The 19,930-nt window shown below is 42.9% G+C and overlaps 1 protein-coding gene across 11 annotated transcripts in view; it reads right to left on the reverse strand.

Annotated features, from left to right (window-relative positions):
* ATRNL1 (attractin like 1) overlaps nt 1–19,930 on the reverse strand; it is a 1,022,331-nt gene that overhangs the window by 782,981 nt on the left and 219,420 nt on the right. For 10 of the 11 annotated variants that reach the window (XR_012905693.1, XR_012905692.1, XM_075935407.1 and 7 more), the window contains 2 exons: nt 3,169–3,301; nt 308–489 (listed from right to left, as the gene is read on the reverse strand). The exons of the other annotated variant lie outside the window; for it this stretch is intronic. Coding sequence is in view for 8 of the 10 variants with exons in the window: in XM_075935407.1 (XP_075791522.1) it covers nt 308–489; nt 3,169–3,301 (315 nt within the window). In the remaining 2 variants the exon portion in view is untranslated. The remainder of the gene's footprint in view (nt 1–307; nt 490–3,168; nt 3,302–19,930) is intronic. 11 annotated transcript variants of the gene reach the window in all.

Here is a 19,930-nt window from a genome sequence, read left to right on the forward strand (position 1 = left end):
GTTTATTCCATTGTACAGCAATTATCAAACTAACACACAAGCCTTTCCCTCCTTCATCTCATTTCCTGCCCCAGGTGGTCACAAAGAAAAAAGACCTTGCAGCGCATGTCAGTCCCAACTGATCATAACAGGCCCTCTTCCCACAAAATGATCTGCTGAAAATGTTCTCTCTCCTAAATGTAATGAGCTTCAGCTCAGGAACCTTTGCAGATCACAACTTCAGCTATTTGAAGAGAGAGGAAAAGCTGTAACCTGGATATTTAGGGTTTAAAGTCCAAAATAAACAAGTATTTTGAATTCAAATTACCTGAACTGTATACTTCTGTATTTCATCCAGAACAAATTCCACTTCTTTTGAAGTGGTTAATGAGGCAAGATTCCCACTCAAGTTGTAGCAGTATAGTTTGGCATTATCATAGCTTTCACGACTTGAATTTATGCGGAGGCAGGCATCGCCAATGTGACTCCATCCTTCCCCACACAGATGAGCTTTTACAGAAATTACATTAAGATACAAGTTTACAAGGTGTAATAAAATCATGGAAATGCAAATGTAGAGAAGTTGGCTTTTATTATTTTCAAGTCACAGTCCAGTATATACTGTTAATGTTTCTTCATAATTTGTAAATGTAACATTAATAAATAATCTAGAAAATCAAGTTTTATATCATTTTGAATGTCACTGTAGTAAAAGTGTTAATTAACAAGAAAAAATACAACTATATAGCATTTCAGTAAATTATATTCTGAGTTACATTCTAATAACATGGCTAGTATAATTGTTCTGATATTTCTAAAAACTGAAATGTAAATAAGCATTCAAGGCTATACTATGCAAATAATATATACAAGTTTGACATTTTGGTATAATGGCCAATAAAGAAAAGTTATTTATTAGTTCCCTAAATAGAAGAACTAGAGGACACCAAATGAAATTAATGGGTAGCAGGTTTAAAACTAATAAAAGAAAGTTCTTCTTCACATAGCATGTAGTCAACCTGTGGAACTCCTTGCCAGAGGAGGCTGTGAAGGCTAGGACTATCATAGAGTTTAAAGAGAAGCTAGATAATTTCATGGAGGTTAGGTCCATAAAAGGCTATTAGCCAGGGGATAAAATGGCGTCCTTGGCGTCTGTTTGTCAGAGGCTGGAGAGGGATGGCAGGAGACAAATCGCTTGATCATTGTCTTCGGTCCAACCTCTCTGGGGCACCTGGTGCTGGCCATTGTCGGCAGACAGGATACTGGGCTAAATAGACCTTTGGTCTGACCCAGTACGGCCATTCTTATGTTCTTATGTCTCAGAAACATGAGTAAATTAGAGTTTATCTAAATCTCTTCCTTAAAAATATGTAGAAAAATGTATTAGAACCACAGGACCACAAATGCTTGTCCTCTTTTTTGTCATTTTTATAATCTTAAAATAAGAAGCAACCTATAACAGCATGATGGCTAGACACATAATGCTAAGTGTCAGTAAAATAAATTTCTGATATTTTAAAATTTTAGAGAAAGATATGTATTATTATTATTATTAAAATGTTAACCTTAGTAACATCCATTATTGTTAATAGGTGAGCAACTAATTGACAGAAGTTAATGTATTCTATTAAACTAGTGTCTTTGCAGATTGCTTACATGTAGTTTATGATTACATTAGATTTATTATTTAAAATTATTCAGTGAGCAGTTTCCACAAATGACTTTTGTTTGATAGATTGTTCAGAAGTTGTTTGTTACAAGAACTTGGTATCAAAGCTACATTTGGGGGCAGGGAGGGCGGAAGGGGGGACGGGGAGGAGGACTGTTTGTAAGTGTAAGGGGACTGTTACCCCTTACTAAAACTCTGTGGGAGTTTTTTGGTTTACCAGCTTCAGAAGGGGAAGGGTTCATGAGACTGACAGACCCCAGAGACAATGGAAAGCAGTCAACACTCCAGCTCAGCCTGACTGACAGGTTGTAAGTGGGGATTGTTCTGGCTCTGTCTCTGAACAAACAAGCTGTGTGCAGAAGAGGTCCTGCAAAGACAGAGAGCTGAAAGAGGAGTACAAGAAGAAGTCCTGCAGCGACAGAACCAGACACAGACAGGCCAAGCAGTGCAGACCCTGTGTTGAGCAGCAGACTGGCAGTGCTCAGAAAGCCAAAAGGAACAGAGAAACAACACAAGGAGCTGGAACTGGCCAAGCAGCACAGCCTGCAGCTGGATGTGGTGAGCTACTGGGACCTGCAAAGTGTGGGGAAAGGCTCTGGACTGGGAGAGGGGTCTGGCCACTTAGAGACTGAGGCTGTGTGGTCACTGCCAGTGCAAGCGTGTCCAGCCTGCAGCCCCTTGCAGCACATCCAGGGCTTCTAAGGAAGAGACTGTGAACTGTCCTTACACTCTGCAGACTGCTGTGTTGATGTCCCTGTGCTACAGAGCAGGGCTGTGTGTTCTCATTTAACCATTCTCATTGTTTCTTATTCTATTCTCTTTAATCAGTTGATGTTTAATAAACTGTATTTGCTTTGAACCTTATGAAGTGATCACTGGGCCAAGAAGGCCTGCAGTGTAAAGAGAGCACCTCGGAGTGGGGACACCCTAACTCCTGCCCCTAGTGACTACAAGGTCAGGGATTAAGCCCCAAGAAACCTGGGCCCACCCTTGTTGGGGTTTCAAGGGCTCTGCTACTCAGGAGAGTGGAGGGGGAGCCCTCAGGATCAGGGAGCCGTGGGGTAAAGGAAGTGGGAGCGGGGACTCAGATCCTTTCGCTGGTTCATTTCACTGGGGTGTATAGAAGCCAGGAAAGTTCCCCACAAGAGCGGGACCATTCCCCCGCTTACATAAGCTTTGATTACACACACAAATCACATTATTGTTTTATATTCCCTGGTTGGGCATGCATAATGTACTGAATCTTTTTTACAGTAAGAATATTGGGTGTTTAGAAAGTCAAAATTCCCTTTCTTGAAATATTGTATATTAGCATCTTAAAACACACTGTTATGAACATTCCTGCCAGTAAACTCAATCCCTAGATTCTCCTGGAAAGGGAGATCATATAGGGGAGTGAACACAAGCAAAACAAATACATTTTTTTCCTAATTCAGTAAATATTCATGGTTGTTGATTAGGGAGATTTACCCAGGTTTCAAAACAATTAAAAAGCAGAATATAAATTTTAAAACTTTTACCGGGTAAAGCCTGGCATTCTTGCTGCCGCTGATCCCACTGGCAGTTAAGATTTAGTGAGCAACTTTTACAGCTGGTCAGTTTATTACAGATCTGTTCATTTCTCACATGACATTTGGTGTAGTTTTTGACTGACTGTAAAAAAAAAACAGACACAAAGAATACCATTTGTTTAACTGCTCACAGATTAGAAATCAGAAGTAACGTGCATAAGACTCCCACCAATCCAGTTACATGTGGGTTAGGCAATCAAATGAATCTGAATTCTAAAGAAGTGGAAAAGGATTCTGGTGTGACTAGCTGGAGCTGACAAATAAAGGACTTCATCTGGCAACTTAAAAAGAGCTAGAGAAAGGAAAGCATAAAGGATAGAAAAGAAACATTTGTCAAGTAATTTCTACTTGAATTTTTTTAAAAAAACCTACTTTAAGTTTTGAAATACAGATTGCACCTCTGAAAACTGGTACTTTCTGATCCGGCAACATCCATGGTCCAGCAGGAGGGCCAGTCGCCCAGCCAGAGCCAGTGGGGCCAGAGGAGCAGGGATTGGAGAACTATGGCAATATGCGGCAGCATGGACCTGGGGGGTCTGAGGAACCCCAGGCGCCTATGGTAGCATGGGGCTGGCAGCTGTAGAAGCCCGGGTGCCCATGACAGCATGAAGCTGGGGGCTGAGGAACCCCAAGCGCCTGTGGAACTATGGGGAATCGTGACAGCAGTGTGGGGTCGGGGGCTGGAGAAACTGGGCCACCCATGGCAGTGCAGGGCTGGGGAAACCTGGCTGCATGCAGCAGCATCGGCCAGGGCCAGAGAACCAAGATATCCTGGGGTTAGGGCCAGCAGCAGCAGAGCAGGGCAGAGGATAGAGGGGCCCAGAGGCAGGGGTCCCCTGGAAGGGATACCTCCACAGGTCCAGCAAATTCTGCCATTCGGGACCAGTCAGGTCCTGACTGTGCTGGACCAAGGAGGTCCAACCTTTATAAAATTTAAAGAACCTGAAGATTGCCATTTTGGCAAGAGCAAAAGAACAGGACAGGAACAAAGAGAATTTTCTGTGCACTTCAGTGAATGGGAAACAGTAAATTTTTAGCTAAGATGCTTCAATAACTAAAGTATTGCTTTCTATGTAAGGCATTTTTCTTTTAAAGTATAAATACTTCCATCTTGGTTTATTTAACAAATCATATAGAAAAATGGCATTAACATACACTTATGACATCCTCAATTTGTTTAATTACTATACATTAAGGAATTCACAACTTAAGGCAACGTTTTAATAATAAAAAAACTCATATACACAAACTCCTCAAGTTCGCAACAAATTTCCTTTCAAGTCCAACACAAATGGTCACAATGTGCACACATGTAATTCCTCAGATTCAGACTCAAAAGACACAACCTAACTTCCAGCTCCAAACTCAAACTAAACTAAGATATATTTCCTACAAACATAGTAACCCCAGGCTGTAGGTGCAGATAGTGGTGATATTCAGTTCAGTCAAAATACAGGTCAGAAGGGCAAATTTCAAGCATTTAAAATTTTTTGAAATATTCAAGAAGAAGAAGAAAAGCAGGAGATCAGAGCATAGGTGAAGACAACAGGAGGGAAAGGAAAGAAGATTTCCAATTCTTTAACTCCTCCCTTTTTTCTTTTTAATGGCAAAAAGCATAAATTAGATGTACACCAGAAAGCCAAATTCAAGACTCAATCCAAGCATGAATCCACACAATTTAAACAGAGCTCTCTTTCTCAAGATGATCTTAACCTGGACAAATACATCTCATTCCCAATTTACTCCTATATTGGCATGTGTTGTGGTGCAGTTATACTGCTCTGATGGTCCTACAATGATGAATCAGAAAGACCTTCTGCTTTCAACTTGTCTACATGAGAAAAATTCTGAAAAATTAAGTATTTAATATTCATAAACTAAGGCTCATTAAATGTGTACATGGTCTCATTCAGCAATAAAGAGGACACAGTTTAGGGAAGATTAAACTACTGCTAATGAAGACCAATTTAATCCTGAATGACAATACCCACACAAATATCAGCTGGGTAGTGTCAGCCGACGGTCAGGGCAGTGTGTGTGTGTATGTTTCCGAGAAAAGGTTTAACGTCCGTGTCTTTACTGCTAGGACCGGGGTCCCATCGCAGACGGTGGCCAGCAGGCCAACAGACGCCCCGTTATATAGGAAGAGCTTATTACACCTTAGATTTTAGCTGCTAGAACACAGGGGTTCCTTCGCAGCGGGCAGCCTAGGAAAGGCTGAAAAGGTGCCCCAACGGATCTTGTCACCTGGGAGTGACACAGATCCAAACGCCCAAGCTCTCCCTATGTCTGTCCCTTTATGACCGGCTGAAGTTCTTTTAAATTGTGCTTGGTTCTATTACAGCAACTGAAGGAGTCAGGTTAAAACTTAAACAGTTACAGGTTTATTTGAGGAAGCTTATAATCATATGGTTGCAATGGCTATTGTTCTATTTCTTAACTACTAGCAAAATATAGATCTTAAAAATGGTTACAAAGAAGATAAAGATAGAAAAATAGAAATAATCATAGAATCATAGAATAATAGAATAATAGGACTGGAAGGGACCTCAAGAGGTCATCAAGTCCAGCCCCCCGCCCTCAAGGCAGGACCAAGCTCCACCTACACCATCCCTGACAGATGTCTATCCAACCTGTTCTTAAATATCTCCAGAGAGGGAGATTCCACCACCTCCCTTGGCAATTTATTCCAATATTTGACCACCCTGACAGTTAGGAATTTTTTCCTAATGTCCAATCTAAACCTCCCCTGCTGCACTTTAAGCCCATTACTCCTTGTCCTGTCCTCAGAAACCACGAGGAACAAATTTTCTCCTTCCTCCTTGTGACACCCTTTTAGATATTTGAAAACCGCTATCATGTCCCCCCTTAATCTTCTTTTTTCCAAACTAAACAAGCCCAGTTCATGAAGCCTGGCTTCATAGGTCATGTTCTCTAAACCTTTAATCATTCTTGTCGCTCTTCTCTGTACCCTTTCCAATTTCTCCACATCTTTCTTGAAATGTGGCGCCCAGAACTGGACACAGTACTCCAGCTGAGGCCTAACGAGCGCAGAGTAGAGTGGCAGAATGACTTCACGAGTTTTGCTTACAACACACCTGTTGATACCACAACACACCTGTTGATACAATGGTACCAAGTAACAGCTTACTCTTTCTATGTGTACACTTAAGACAGAGGACCACATCCAGGTACAATTTTTACCCCCTTCTGTGCCTCTCGACTCCAGCATGTCAGGCCAGGGCCGGTCCCTCAATTCCTAGGAAAGATGAAAATACGAGGTGGGCGTCCCCACAGAACCTCGGGAGGTCAAACACCTAACCCGACCAGCAGGTAGAGGGTAGAATGACACTCAAAGTGAGTGTGTGCTGGACCTATCTTATATACCCATGGGGTCACGTATTTCTCTTTCTTGTCTGTTATGCCAAATGGGGCTGGTCTGTCTTTTGAGAGACCAGTTCTTACAAGGGAGTTGTGAACTTAATTTACACTTGTAAGAGGGAATTGAGATGATTAAATAGGAAGTACTGGACATTCTTTTCTCAGTGGGAAATTCCTCTCCCAGGGACTGTGTGTGTGTTCGAATCAACATGGGTGCCAGCCGGGGGCAGTTCTCGCAGCCTCAAGGCCAGCTTATTGACTTAATCGCTCTCTCTCCACATATCTGTTTTTTTCAGCTTCTCAGGATCAGATGAGCCAGCATAGACTATGCTGATTTTACTGCTCCTTCTCTGCCCTGTATGCTTCAGAGAGGCAAATAAGATGGATGATATGGGGGTTAGTCTGGCTACAGGTAGCCATGTTAGTCTGAATCTGCAAAAGCGGCGAGGAGTCCTGTGGCACCTTATAAACTAACCAATGTGTTGGAGCATAAGCTTTCGTGTGCAAAGACCCACTTCATCAGATTCATATAGTGGAAATTTCCAGAGGCAGGTATAAATATGCAGGCCAGAATCAGGCTGGAGATGACGAGGTGGATCCAATCAGGGAGGATGAGTAGCTGAACTGGAGGTGTGAATTCCAAGAGAGAAGCTGCTTTTGTAGTTAGCTAGCCATTCACAGTCTTTGTTTAATCCTGAGTTGATTGTGTCAAACTTGAAGATGAACTGTAGCTCAGCAGTTTCTCTTTGAAGTCTGGTCTTGAAGTTTTTTTGCTGCAGGATGGCTACCTTTAGATCTGCAATTGCGTGTCCAGGGAGATTGAAGTGTTCCCCTACAGGTTTTTGTATGTTGCCATTCCTAATATCTGATTTGTGTCCATTGATTCTTTTACGTAGGGACTGTCCAGTTTGGCCGAAGTATATAGCAATGGGGCATTGTTGGCACATGATGGCATATATTACGTTAGTAGATGTGCAGGAGAATGAACCAGTGACAGTATGACTGATCTGGTTAGGTCCTGTGATGTTGCTGCTGGTGTGTATATGTGGGCAGAGTTGGCACCGAGAGTTGTTGAATGGATTGGTTCCTGAGTTAGAGTTATTATGGTGCGGTGTATAGTTGCTGGTGAGAATATGCTTCAGGTTGGCGGGTTGTCTGTGGGCAAGGACTGGCCTGCCTCCCAAGGCCTGTGAAAGCAGGAGATCATTGTCTAGGATGGGTTGTAGATCACTAATGATGCGTTGGAGAGGTTTTAGCTGAGGACTATAGGTGATGGCCAGTGATGTTCTGTGGGTTTCTTTCTTGGGCTTGTCCCATAGCAGGAGGCTTCTGGGTACACATCTGGCTCTGTCAATCTGTCTCCTTACTTCCTTGTGTGGGTATTGTAGTTTACAGAATGCTTGTTGAAGATCTTGTAGGTGTAGGCCTCTGTCTGAGGGGTTGGAGCATATGTGGTTGTACCTCAGTGCTTGGCTGTAAACAATGGATCATGTGGTGTGTCCGGGATGGAAGCTGGAGGCATGCAGGTAAGCATAGTGGTCAGTAGGCTTTCAGTATAGGGTGGTATTTATGTGACCATCACTTATTTGCACCGTGGTGTCCAGGAAATACCCACACAGGAGCTTAATAGACTTGAATATATGCACACAACTTTAGACCTTCAGTTGATTTGCATTAACCTTTCTGATGGTCACAATGTGGACATGGCCTAAGATAAAATGATAATTTTACTCAAGTGTTCCCTGATACTTTTCTGTTCTTATGATTTGAAAATGAAACTACAGAGGTTATATAAATCCAAATACTTTTTCATTTACGGCAACCATCCCAGACATGCACAAAGGGTTATGCATATCTAGCAAACACCTGTTCCGTTTAGATTTAATTTCTTTTGTAACTACCATGCTTACCAACCAGGAGCAGACTTTCGTTACCAGGTACCTTGTATACAGCCTATGTTGAGGAATGGACAAGACAGTAAGCCAGTGACACTATTCTACTTCATCAATAGGCTCACTACTTGAGTGACAGCAGGTATAGTCATTCTCCCTTCTGCCCCAACTTACCATCAGATTTCTTTACCCTTCTCTGTAACAAGGTAAAAGATCAGTTTTGTAGAAATTACACAAATAAGTAAACACTAAGACTCTCTGTTTTCACATTGCAGAAACATGTGGTGAAGTAATATCTTTTACTAGAACAGCTTCTGTTGGTGAAAGAGAAAAGCTACCAAGTTTGTGCAGAGCTCTTCTTCTGGTCTAGGCATCTTTTACAAGGAGTATGCAATCGTTAAAAAATAAATCTGAATCAATTTAGTTAGGCACTGCATTTGTCAAATCCATTTCACCTATAGAATAGTACAGGTATAGGATTCAAAGTCTATGTAATATACATTTCTTGCCATTTCACAAAACAAAATAACAGTACTATTATTAACAAAAGTCCCTACTCTCAGTCAAATATAGACAGGCTTAGTGCAACAATATGAAAAAGAACAAATTCCATACACAAAGAGCCCACATACTCAACAACAGATTAAAAACAAAGTTGAATTTGCTTCCTGCAGTACTGGCTTTATGACTATTCTGGGTCATAAAGCCATTTACGCTGTAGAACTAGAGAAAAAGAATCATAGGCATTGGGTATATTTACATAGGGATAAAAAACCCAGCCGCAGCCGGTCCAGGTCAGCGACTCTGTCTCATGGAGCTTGGGCAGTAGTAATAAAAATGGCTGTACAGACATTTGAGCTCTGGATGGAGATCTTCCACTCTTACAAGCTACCATTGTCCAGTCTCCACCCTAAGCCTGAATATCTACACAGAAGTTTTTAAACACTAGAGCTGGAGCCCCTGAATGCTGAGTTAGCTGACCCAGAGCAGCCATGGATTTTTATCACTGTGTAGAAATAATCATTCAGACCTCCTCATTAGCTCACCTTGCAACTGCTAGCAAGGCATGTAACTTCATTGTGGAGCACAGGATCTGGTCCAAGAAGTGAATATAGATGGATCACTTGGTGCTGTGATGCCAATTTTTTAAAAGGGCTCCAGAGGTGATCCCAGAAATTACAGGCCAGTTAGCCTGATTTCAGTACTGGGCAAGTTGATGGAAACTATAGCAAAGAACAATATTGTCAGAAATATAGATTAATGTAATTTTTGGGGAAGAATTAACATGGTATTTGTAATTTTGTAAAGGGAAATTATGCCTCATCAATCTGCTAGAATTGTTTGAGGGAAGTCAACAAACGTGTCAACTTCAACCACAAAAGGGGATTCAGTGGCTATAGTGTACTTAGATTTCCAGAAAGCCTTTGACAATATCCCTCACGAAAGGCTCATAAGCAAAATAAGCTATCATAAAATAAGGGAAACGTCCTCTCATTGATTGGTAACTGGCTATAAAATAGAAAACAAACGGTAGGTATAAATGGTCAGTTTTCAGAATGGAGAGAGGTAACTAGTGGTATCCCCAGGGGTCAGGTCTGGAACCTGTCCTAGTCAACATATTCACAAGCAATCTGTAAAAGGAGCCAAGGGTGAGGTGGGAAATTACTCTATAAAACTTAAGACCCGGGCAGACTGCAAAGAAGTACAACTCAGTGACTGGGCAACAAAATGGCAGATGAAAATTAATGTCGATAAATGCAAAGTAATGCTCATTGGAAAACATAATCCCTATTATGCATATAAAATGGTGGGGTCTAAGTTAGGGTATGTCTACACTACAAAGTTAGTTCATACTAACAGACGTTAGTTCGAACTAACTTTCATAGGCGCTATACTAGCGCTCCGTTAGTTCAAATTTAATTCGAACTAACGGAGCGCTTAGTTCGAACTAGGAAAACCTCATTTTACGAGGATTAAGCCTAGTTCGAACTAGCTAGGTCGAATTAAGGGCTGTGTAGCCCCTTAATTCAAACTAGTGGGAGGCTAGCCCTCCCCAGGTTTCCCTGGTGGCCACTCTGGCCAACACCAGAGAAACTCTTCTGCCCCCCTCCCGGCCCCGGACATCTTAAAGGAGCACGGGCTAGCTACGGTGCCCGTGCCAGGTGCAAGCCTGCCAGCACCCAGCCAGCAGACGGATCGAGCCACCCACCCGATGCCCCCCAGCCCTCCCCCTCTTCCCGGGACCAGGCTGGCAGCTCCCGGAAGCTTGCCCGGGACCGCAAGAGGCGGGCACCCGCCTGGGCTAGTGCAGACATCGTGGACCTCGTCCACGATCTCCGCACTAGGCACAGGAAAGTGGCCGGCTAGGGCAGGAGAGCTGCCAGCCTGGCCACCCAGGAGCAGGTGTGCAAGAGAATCAAGGGGGTCCAGTGAGACCCCCGACCCTGAGCTTACAATGGCCATCCTGGGTCAGACCAAGCCATTTGTCTCGTGCCATCCCTCTCCAGCCTTCCACAAGACTTGGGCAGGGACACCACTCCTACCCCCTGGCTAATACCACTCCATGGACCCAGCCTCCATCACTTTATCTCACTTCCCTTTAAACTCTGTTCCAGTTCTAGCCTTCACAGCCTCCTGCAGCAAAGAGTTCCACAGGTTGACTCTTTGCTTTGTGAAGAACAACTTTCTGTTACTAGTTTGAAGCCTGCTACCCATTCCTTTCCTTTGGTGTCCTCTTGTCCTCCTTTATGGGAACTAATGAAGAACTTTTCTGTATGCACCCTCTCCACCCCACTCATGCTTTTAGAGACCTCTATCCTGTCTGCCCTCCGTCTCCTCTTTTCTAAGCTGAAAAGTCCCAGTCTCTTTAGCCTCTCTTCATATGGGACCTGTTCCCAACCCCTGATCATTATAGTTGCCCTCTCCTCTCCCAGCCTCTCTCTTCCCCTCTCCCACCTCCTTTTCCCAGTCTCCCCCAGTTTTGTTCAATAAAGACAGATTCCATTTTGGAAGACACGTTATCTTTATTTTGTACATCAAGAAGAGGGGCTAGGGAAGGGTAAGTGGAAGGAGGTGAGGGAGGAATGGGGCACGAGCCCCCGATGGGGAGGACTGGGCTGGCTCTGCGGGCTTCTGGGGGTGGAAGCTCTCCTGCATCCCCCCAATTGCCCCTTCTCCCCAGATGGCAGCCTGCGGCAAGTGCAGCCGGGCTGATGGCCGAGTGATGTGATGTGCCCAGTGTGGGTAGTCCGGGCAATCCAAGCCAGGACTGCTTTGCAAGCGGGGCACCCCTGAGAACTGTCTGTCCGGGGTGGGGGTCGAGACCCTTTAAGCTCAGCCCTCGGATAGCCTGAGACAGCATCTCCACGCTCTAAGTCCTCCTCTGATGCCCTGCCGGCACTGTTTCCGGCCATCCTTAATCCCGGTTCAGGGTCCACTTAATGTGGACATGCTAGTTCGAATTAGCAAAACGCTAATTCGAACTAGTTTTTTTAGTCTGGATGCATTAGTTCAAATTAGCTTAGTTCGAATTAACTAATTCGAACTAAGTTAGTTCGAATTAACATTGTAGTGTATTGATATTAAGACAGAAAATATCATATTGCTTCTAGATAAATTCATAGTATGCCCACATTTTGAATACTGAGTGCAGATGTGATCTCCTCATCTCAAAAAAAAAAAAAAATACTGGAATTGAAAAAGGTTAGAAAAGAACAACAAAAATGATTAGAGAAATGGAACAGCTTCCATATGAGGAGAGATTAATATGACTGGGATTTTTCTGCTTGCAAAAGAGATGACTAAGGAGGGAATGTGACTGAGGTCTATAAAATCGTGACAGAGTATAGGGAAAATAGATAAAGACATGCTATTTATTCCCTCTCATAACACAAGAACTACGGCTCACCAAGGGAAATTAATAGTCTGCAAACAAACAAAAAGAAGTATTTCCTCACACAATGCACAATTAACCAGTGGAACTCCTTGCCAGAAAATTTTATGAAGACCAAGACTATAACAGGATTAAAAAAAAAAAGCTAGATATATTCATGAAGGATAGGTCCAACAATGGTTGTCATCCATGATCATCTAAAAATAAAAAAGGAATCTCATGAAAAATGGAAAGTAGGACAAATTACAAAGGATGAATATAGGCAAACAGCACAGGAAAACGGGCAAGGATTAAAAAGGCAAAGGCATAGAATGAGCTCAAACTAACTACGGGAATAAAGAGGAGAGGGTAGGCCCAGTGGTCAGTGAGGAGTGAGAAACAGTAACAGGAAACTTGGAAATGGCAGAGATGCTCAATGACTTCTTTGTTTCGGTCTTCACTGAGAAGTCTGAAGGAATGCCTAACATAGTGAATGCTAGTAGTTTTAGAAGGTAAAATAAAAAAGAACAAGTTAAAAATCATCTAGAAAAGTTAGATGCCTGCAAGTCACCAGGGCCTGATGAAGTGCATCCTAGAATACTCAAGGAGCTGATAGAGGACATATCTGAGCCTCTAGTTATCATCTTTGGAAAATCATGGGAGACAGGAGAGATTCCACAGGACTGGAAAAGGGCAAATATAGCACCCATCTATAAAAAGGGAAATATGAACAACCCAGGAAACTACAGACCAGTTAGTTTAACTTCTGTGCCAGGGAAGATAACGGAGCAAGTAATTAAAGAAATCATCTGTAAACACTTGGAAAGTGGCAAGGTGATAGGGAACGGCCAGCATGGATTTGTAAAGAACAAATTATGTCAAACCAATCTGATAGCTTTCTTTAATAGGATAACGAGTCTTGTGGATAAGGGAGAAGTGGTGGATGTGGTATATCTAGACTTTAGTAAGGCGTTTGATACGGTCTCGCATGATATTCTTATCAATAAACTAGGTAAATACAACTTAGATGGGGCTACTATAAGGTGGATGCATAACTTGCTGGATAACCATACTCAGAAAGTAGTTATTAAGGGTTCACAATCCTGTTCAATATCTTCGTCAACAATTTAGATATTGATATAGAAAGTATGCTTATTAAGTGTGCAGATGATACCAAGCTGGGAGGAATTGCAACTAATCTGCAGGAGAGGGTCATAATTCAAAATGACCTGGACAAATTGGAGAAATGGTCTGAGGTAAACAGGATGAAGTTTAATAAAGTCAAATGCAAAATGCTCCACTTCGGAAGGAACAATCAGTTTCATACATACAGAATGGGAAGCGACTGTCTGGGAAGGAGTACGGCAGAAAGGGATCTAGGGGTTATAGTGGACCACAAGTTGAATGAGTCAGCAGTGTGATGTTGTTGCAAAGAAAGCAAACATGATTCTGAGATGCATTAACAGGTGTGTTGTGAGCAAGACACGAGAAGTCATTCTTCCACTCTACTCTGCGCTGGTTAGGCCTCAATTGGAGTATTGTGTTCAGTTCTGGGCACCGCATTTCAAGAAAGATGTGGAGAAATTGGAGAGGGTCCAGAGAAGAGCAACGAGAATGATTAAAGGTCTAGAGAACATGACCTATGAGGGAAGGCTGAAGGAATTGGGTTTGTTTAGTTTAGAAAAGAGAAGATTGAGGGGGAACGTGACAGCCGTTTTCAGATATCTAAAAGGGTGTCATAAGGAAGAGGGAGAAAACTTGTTCATCTTGGCCTCTGGGGTTAGAACAAGAAGCAATGGGCTTAAACTGCAGCAAGGGAGGTTTAGGTTGGACATTAGGAAAAAGTTCCTAACTGTCAGGGTAATCAAACACTGGAATAAATTGCCCAGGGAGGTTGTGGAATCTCCATCTGTGGAGGTATTTAAGAGTAGGTTAGATAAATGTCTATCAGGGATGGTCTAGACAGTATTTGGTCCTGCTATGAGGGCAGGGGACTGGACTCAATGACCTCTCGAGGTCCCTTCCAGTCCTAGTATTCTGTGATTCTATGATTCTATTCAGGATGGATAGGGCCAGTTTCCTTAGTCTCTGTTTGCCAGATGATGGGAATGAGTGACAGCAAATGGATCACTTCATGTTTACCTGTTCTGTTCATTTCCTCTGGAGTTCATGGCACTGGTCACTGTCACAGGACAGGATACTGGGCTAAACAGACTTTTGGTCCAACCCAGTATAGCCATTCTTATGTTTTTATGTAAAATTTACACTAAACAATCTGTTCTTCTTTATATTTAGCTGTGACACTTTGAATACCTTCCCCAGACCTGAAGAAGAGCTCTGTGTAACTCAAAAGCTTGTCTCTTTCTACAACAGAATTTGCTCCAATAAAATATATTATCTCACTCACTTTATCTTTCTTACACAAGTTTTTCAGGTGCCACAAACATTGGTAAGGGTGAGAAACAGCATGTGTGATATTGTTGTGACTATAGTTGACAAATAATATTACAATACACATATACAACCAGAAAATGTTAACAACACTGTAAGAAGCGTATAATTAAAAAAAGCCTTTTGGAAACAGGATTTAGGTATTTTTCTTCCTTTATTCATGACCTCAGTGTGCTACAAACATCCTGTACAAGGAATTAATTTAATACCCATCAGCAAAAACAACTTTTATACTATTTATACCCTTTTAAAAATCAGTAAAAACTCTAAAATACTAGGCATTTTCATTTGTAATATGGGATACTTTTTAACCAAAACCACTAATATGAGAGCAAGGCCCCTTTTACTTTATGTCTCACAGCCAGAGGTAAACTAAAAAGGCTGTTGGAATAGCTCAGATGTATTAAGCAGCAAAGAAATTCATGTCATTAACTGAAATAGAAAGACAATCCCTTGAGATGGCTTTTTCAGAAAAAAGTCTGAGCTGAATCATCCATCAATGGCAGGTAGCTTAATAACAAACTTACACTGAGGCCTTCAAACATCATCTCAGTCTTCTCTGGACAGAGTCACTGCCAGCTAATTCTCAATTTCATCCTAGGCAGTGGGTAGTTAATTTCATTGTTCCAGTAGGGTCAGATGTATCGAAGACAGTAGGGTCAGATGTACAGGCAGTCCCCGACTTACGCGGATCCGACTTACGTCGGATCCGCACTTACGAACGGGGCTCTCGCCCCGGAGGTCGAGGTAGCGGATTGCTACCTGCGAGCTCCGGGGCGAGAAAGCCCCGTTCGTAAGCTGCTCCAGTGCCCCTGGTCTGCTGGAGACCGTCTCCAGCAGACCAGGGGCACCGGGCGGGTTCCCACGCTTCTGAGGCTTTGCCAGAGCAAAGCTTCAGGAGCGCGGGAACCGCCGCTGCTGCCGCTTGAGACCGGGTGCCTGTGGTCTGCTGGGGACGGTCCCCAGCAGACCACAGGCACCAGGACTGAAGCCGCAGCCGCGGGGGGGCAGGGGGGTCCCGCGCCTCTGAGACTTTGCCAGAGCAAAGCCTCAGAGGCGCGGCACCCCGCTGCCGCTGCTGCTCTGCTCCCCTTGTCCCTGGTCTGCTGGGGGGGGGGGGGGGCCGCGGATAGTGTGCCCCCCCCCCCCAGCAGACCAGGCTTTTGTTTTGGACCCTGGAGCAGAGCAGCTGGGGCGCTGCGGATTGGTCCTGCAGCACCCGCTCTGGGCACTACTGGACCAACCCTGCAGCACCCCAGCTGCTCTGCCCCAGGCGTCCTGATTCAGCCGCTGCTGGTCAGTTTCAGCAGCGGCTGAATCAGGACGCCTGGGGCAGAGCAGCTGGGGTGCTGCTGGGTTGGTCCAGTAGCGCCGAGGAGCGGTGCTACTGGAGCAACCCAGCAGCACCCCAGCTGCTCTGCCCCAGGCGTCCCCAAGTCAGCCGCTGCTGAAACTGACCAGCGCTGACTACAGGAAGCCCGAGGCAGAGTTGCTCTGCCCCAGGCTTCCTGGAATCAGCGCTGATCAGTTTCAGCAGCAGCTGACTTGGGGAAGCTTGGGATTCTTAAGTTGGATCTGTATGTAAGTCAGAACAGGCGGTCAGTTTCAGCAGCGGCTGAATCTGGACGCCAGTTCCGACTTACATACAGATTCAACTTAAGAACAAACCTACAGCCCCTATCTTGTACGTAACCCGGGGACTGCCTGTATCTACACAGCAAGGCTTAACTCGAAATAAGCTATGCAAATTGAGCTACGTCAATTGCATAGCTTTATTTTGAAATTGGGAGCATCTACAGAGCACTTATTTTGAAATAGAGCACTCTTCCTTCAACTTCCCTTACTCCTCATACAATGAGGGTTACAGGAGTCAGAGTAAGAAGTCCTTTGGCTTGATAGTATTTTGACATTATTTCGAAATAACTGCCTGCTGTGTAGATGCGGGCTAAGTTATTTTGAAATAATGTTGCTGTGTAGACGTACCATAGAGATCGATGTCACCAGTATACTGATACTGCAGGTTAAGTCTCCTGACTAACCCTCCAAGAAGCCAGGTATACACACTGAATAGTATTATAATAAGACATATGTAGCACGTATTTTCATGATTGAGTTTTTTAATGTGTAATGGTGTACTGATATAATATAAAATGTGAAAAAATTAGATGCAACATTAGGCTAATGCTGTATGTTAGTGCAGCACTAGTGATGTTATTGCATCAACATCCTGATCACTAAGGAAAACAAACCACTTGTAAATTGCTAGGTACTAAAGCAGTGCAATTGTTAAAATCAGATTTCAATTATATATAGCAGTGTTTTCCAAAAGGTGTTCCGTGGGTTAAATAAGGGTTCTGTGACAAAAGTTCCATTACAATAACATTTTATTGTTTTTTAAAAGTAATAATTAATATTTAAGCATTTATGAATTTTATTGAAAATAATTTTCATTTGTGTTTTCCACGATAAGTCTCCCTGGGTAATGCCAACTTAGCTAGAGTGTGGGGACGATGAAGTCACTACTCAGCGCTGCGTGCGTCCGTGGTGCGAACACCTGTTATAGACGACCGTAAATCCTTGTACTCACTCTCAGGGAGTGTGGATCACATGGGTGACTAAATACGAACATACTAGTGCTGCACTGGACAAAGTCAAAGCTTCAGCTATTAAACCAGTTGCTTGTATGGGAGTGCGCAAGCAGTGCTCTCGCGAATACTTTACTTCAGTATAGTTGCGTGATTTCTCGTATTTAAAAATTTAACAGTGACAAATATAAAATGACTAGGATAGATTAATCTATGTGCAATTAAACTAAATGTTGATCTCATGACCTTGTTTACCATTTGTTTATTATTATCCTTACTTATTTTGCTCTATTTTTTCAGCTCCATATACAGTAAAACTCCATTAGTCCGGCATCCAATGCTCCGGGACTCCTGATGGTCTGGCACCATCAGGAACCCGGAACTGCTGGGGCAGCCGGACAGGCTTCCCCCATTCAGCTGCTGCTGAAACTGACCAGCTGCTGCTGAAACTGAGGGGCGGCGCTACGGGACCAACCAGGCAGTACCCCAGCTGCTCTGTCCCAGGCGTCCCCAAGAGCAGCTGGAGTGCTGCTGGGTTGGTGCCATAGCGCCGCCCCTCGGCGCTGCGGGACCAACCCGGAAGCACCCCAGCCGCTCTATTGCAGGCATCCCCGATTCAGCTGCTGCTGAAACTGACCAGCAGTGGCTGAATCAGGGACGCCTGGGGCAGAGCCGGACTATGGTAAGGGGGGGCTATGAGGGATCTGGGGTGGCATCTCCTCCCAACCCACTCCAGACCCTTCATAGCCCCCTGTTCTGATAGTCTGACATATCTGATAATCCAGCACCCCCTGGATCCTAAAGGTGCCGGATAATCAGAAGGTTACTGTATAAGACTGTTATTAGGGATTCTGTAAAATTATTTCAAGTTTAAAAGTGCTCCATGGCCAAATAAAATTGAGAAACACTGATATATACAATCGGTTTAATTAATGTCGGAGAGAACTAACAATGGTTTCGGGGCTTTTTTGTGCTCTTTCTGAACCAAGTACCCATTAGTGAATACACTTGAAAGGTATCTCTTATTCTTCTGTTCCATAGCAGAGGCTACCGTGAAACAAATATGAGGGATATAGATAAATTGATCTTGAAGTAGGGATCTATGTAGTTGCATGCTACACAGTGATGATAAATGCAGCACAGTGACAGAATGTCTACATGTACAGTATGCACCCAAACTCCATAGAATCCCTGATATCAATTTGTATTTGGTTTGGCTTAATCACCATACATATTGACAAAACTGCCTGAGTCACACATTACAATGAATTTTTAATTACAAGTAAGCACCATCTGTTCTTACAAAGTGCCACCCCTCTCTCTTCCCATATTCCTTGTTAACACATCATTATCACAATATCAAAATCCCAAAGCACTTACGCTGTTTTAGAAAATGAATTCTTCTGGTAGTAACATTACACGTTAACACAATTTTAGGGTGTTTGTACCACTATTTTTTAATAGTAGCATCTATTGAACACAGAAAACCCATGGCTATTTAATAATGTAAGGAAATTCTAACTCTAGTGACTATTCTATTCTAATGTATTCTATTGCATTCCACAATTCCCAACTCCTATTTCCCTTAAATCCAATTTACACATTGCTTTCCTGAAAATCTCATTAGCTCAATGTAAATCTAAATCCAATATGTAATTCATATGAAACCCAGTATTAAGTTATAATCTGAGCTAACAAAACCAATGAAATTTAGATTTATGACAGCACATCTGTTACTCAAAGTTCACATACTGCTGTGGGACATTTGTAATATTTATGCATAAGAGTATGTGCAAACCATCTTACATTTTCATTTTCTTACTTATGTCTGATTTAGCTTCATTCTTGGATTCCATTCCTATTATTGATAAACACACGGGCAGACTTCTGCACCCACATTGTTTATCCACTGCAAGATCAGGGCCCTAATTCTATTTTATCTGAGAATTTCAGAAATTAGCAATAGAAAAGGCCTATTAAATCACCTATTTCATTCTCTTTTTACTTTCTGAATTTTCTGGATAATATATTGATTGGTTTATCTAGTATACTTCTAAATTATTCAAACAGGGCTTCCAGGATTTGCTTGGGTGACCACAGTTTTCTTCACTTTAATATATCCATTCAGCCAAATTTTTCCCTGCTCACTTTGACAATTCTAAGCCTATCTATATTTTTTCCAAGACATTTTAAATAAACAATATTTTCCCATCCTTGATGTCCCTGATGTTTAACTAAGTAGATGATTCTCTTTTCCTCCAGATCACTATTAAAGGTGTTATTTCTACCAAGGGTTACACTTATCACTGAAGCAAGCACCAATTATCCCTGTTCCTTAACCTGATATGCTGCTCCTTATCATCACTCCTCCTCCACGGCATACACTAGTCTTCAGTCCAAGCAAGAGTGCTCAAAACCAATCTGCAGCCTCTAATCTGGGTGTTCTGTCACTTAAAGTCTGGGTCACACTTCTCTTATGCTCCAGGAATGTAGCTTTCCCATGTGAAAATTCTGGGTGTATGGCTGGTCAT

Source organism: Pelodiscus sinensis, chromosome 8 (assembly GCF_049634645.1).
Source record: "Pelodiscus sinensis isolate JC-2024 chromosome 8, ASM4963464v1, whole genome shotgun sequence".
NCBI classification, from domain to species: Eukaryota; Metazoa; Chordata; order Testudines; family Trionychidae; genus Pelodiscus; species Pelodiscus sinensis.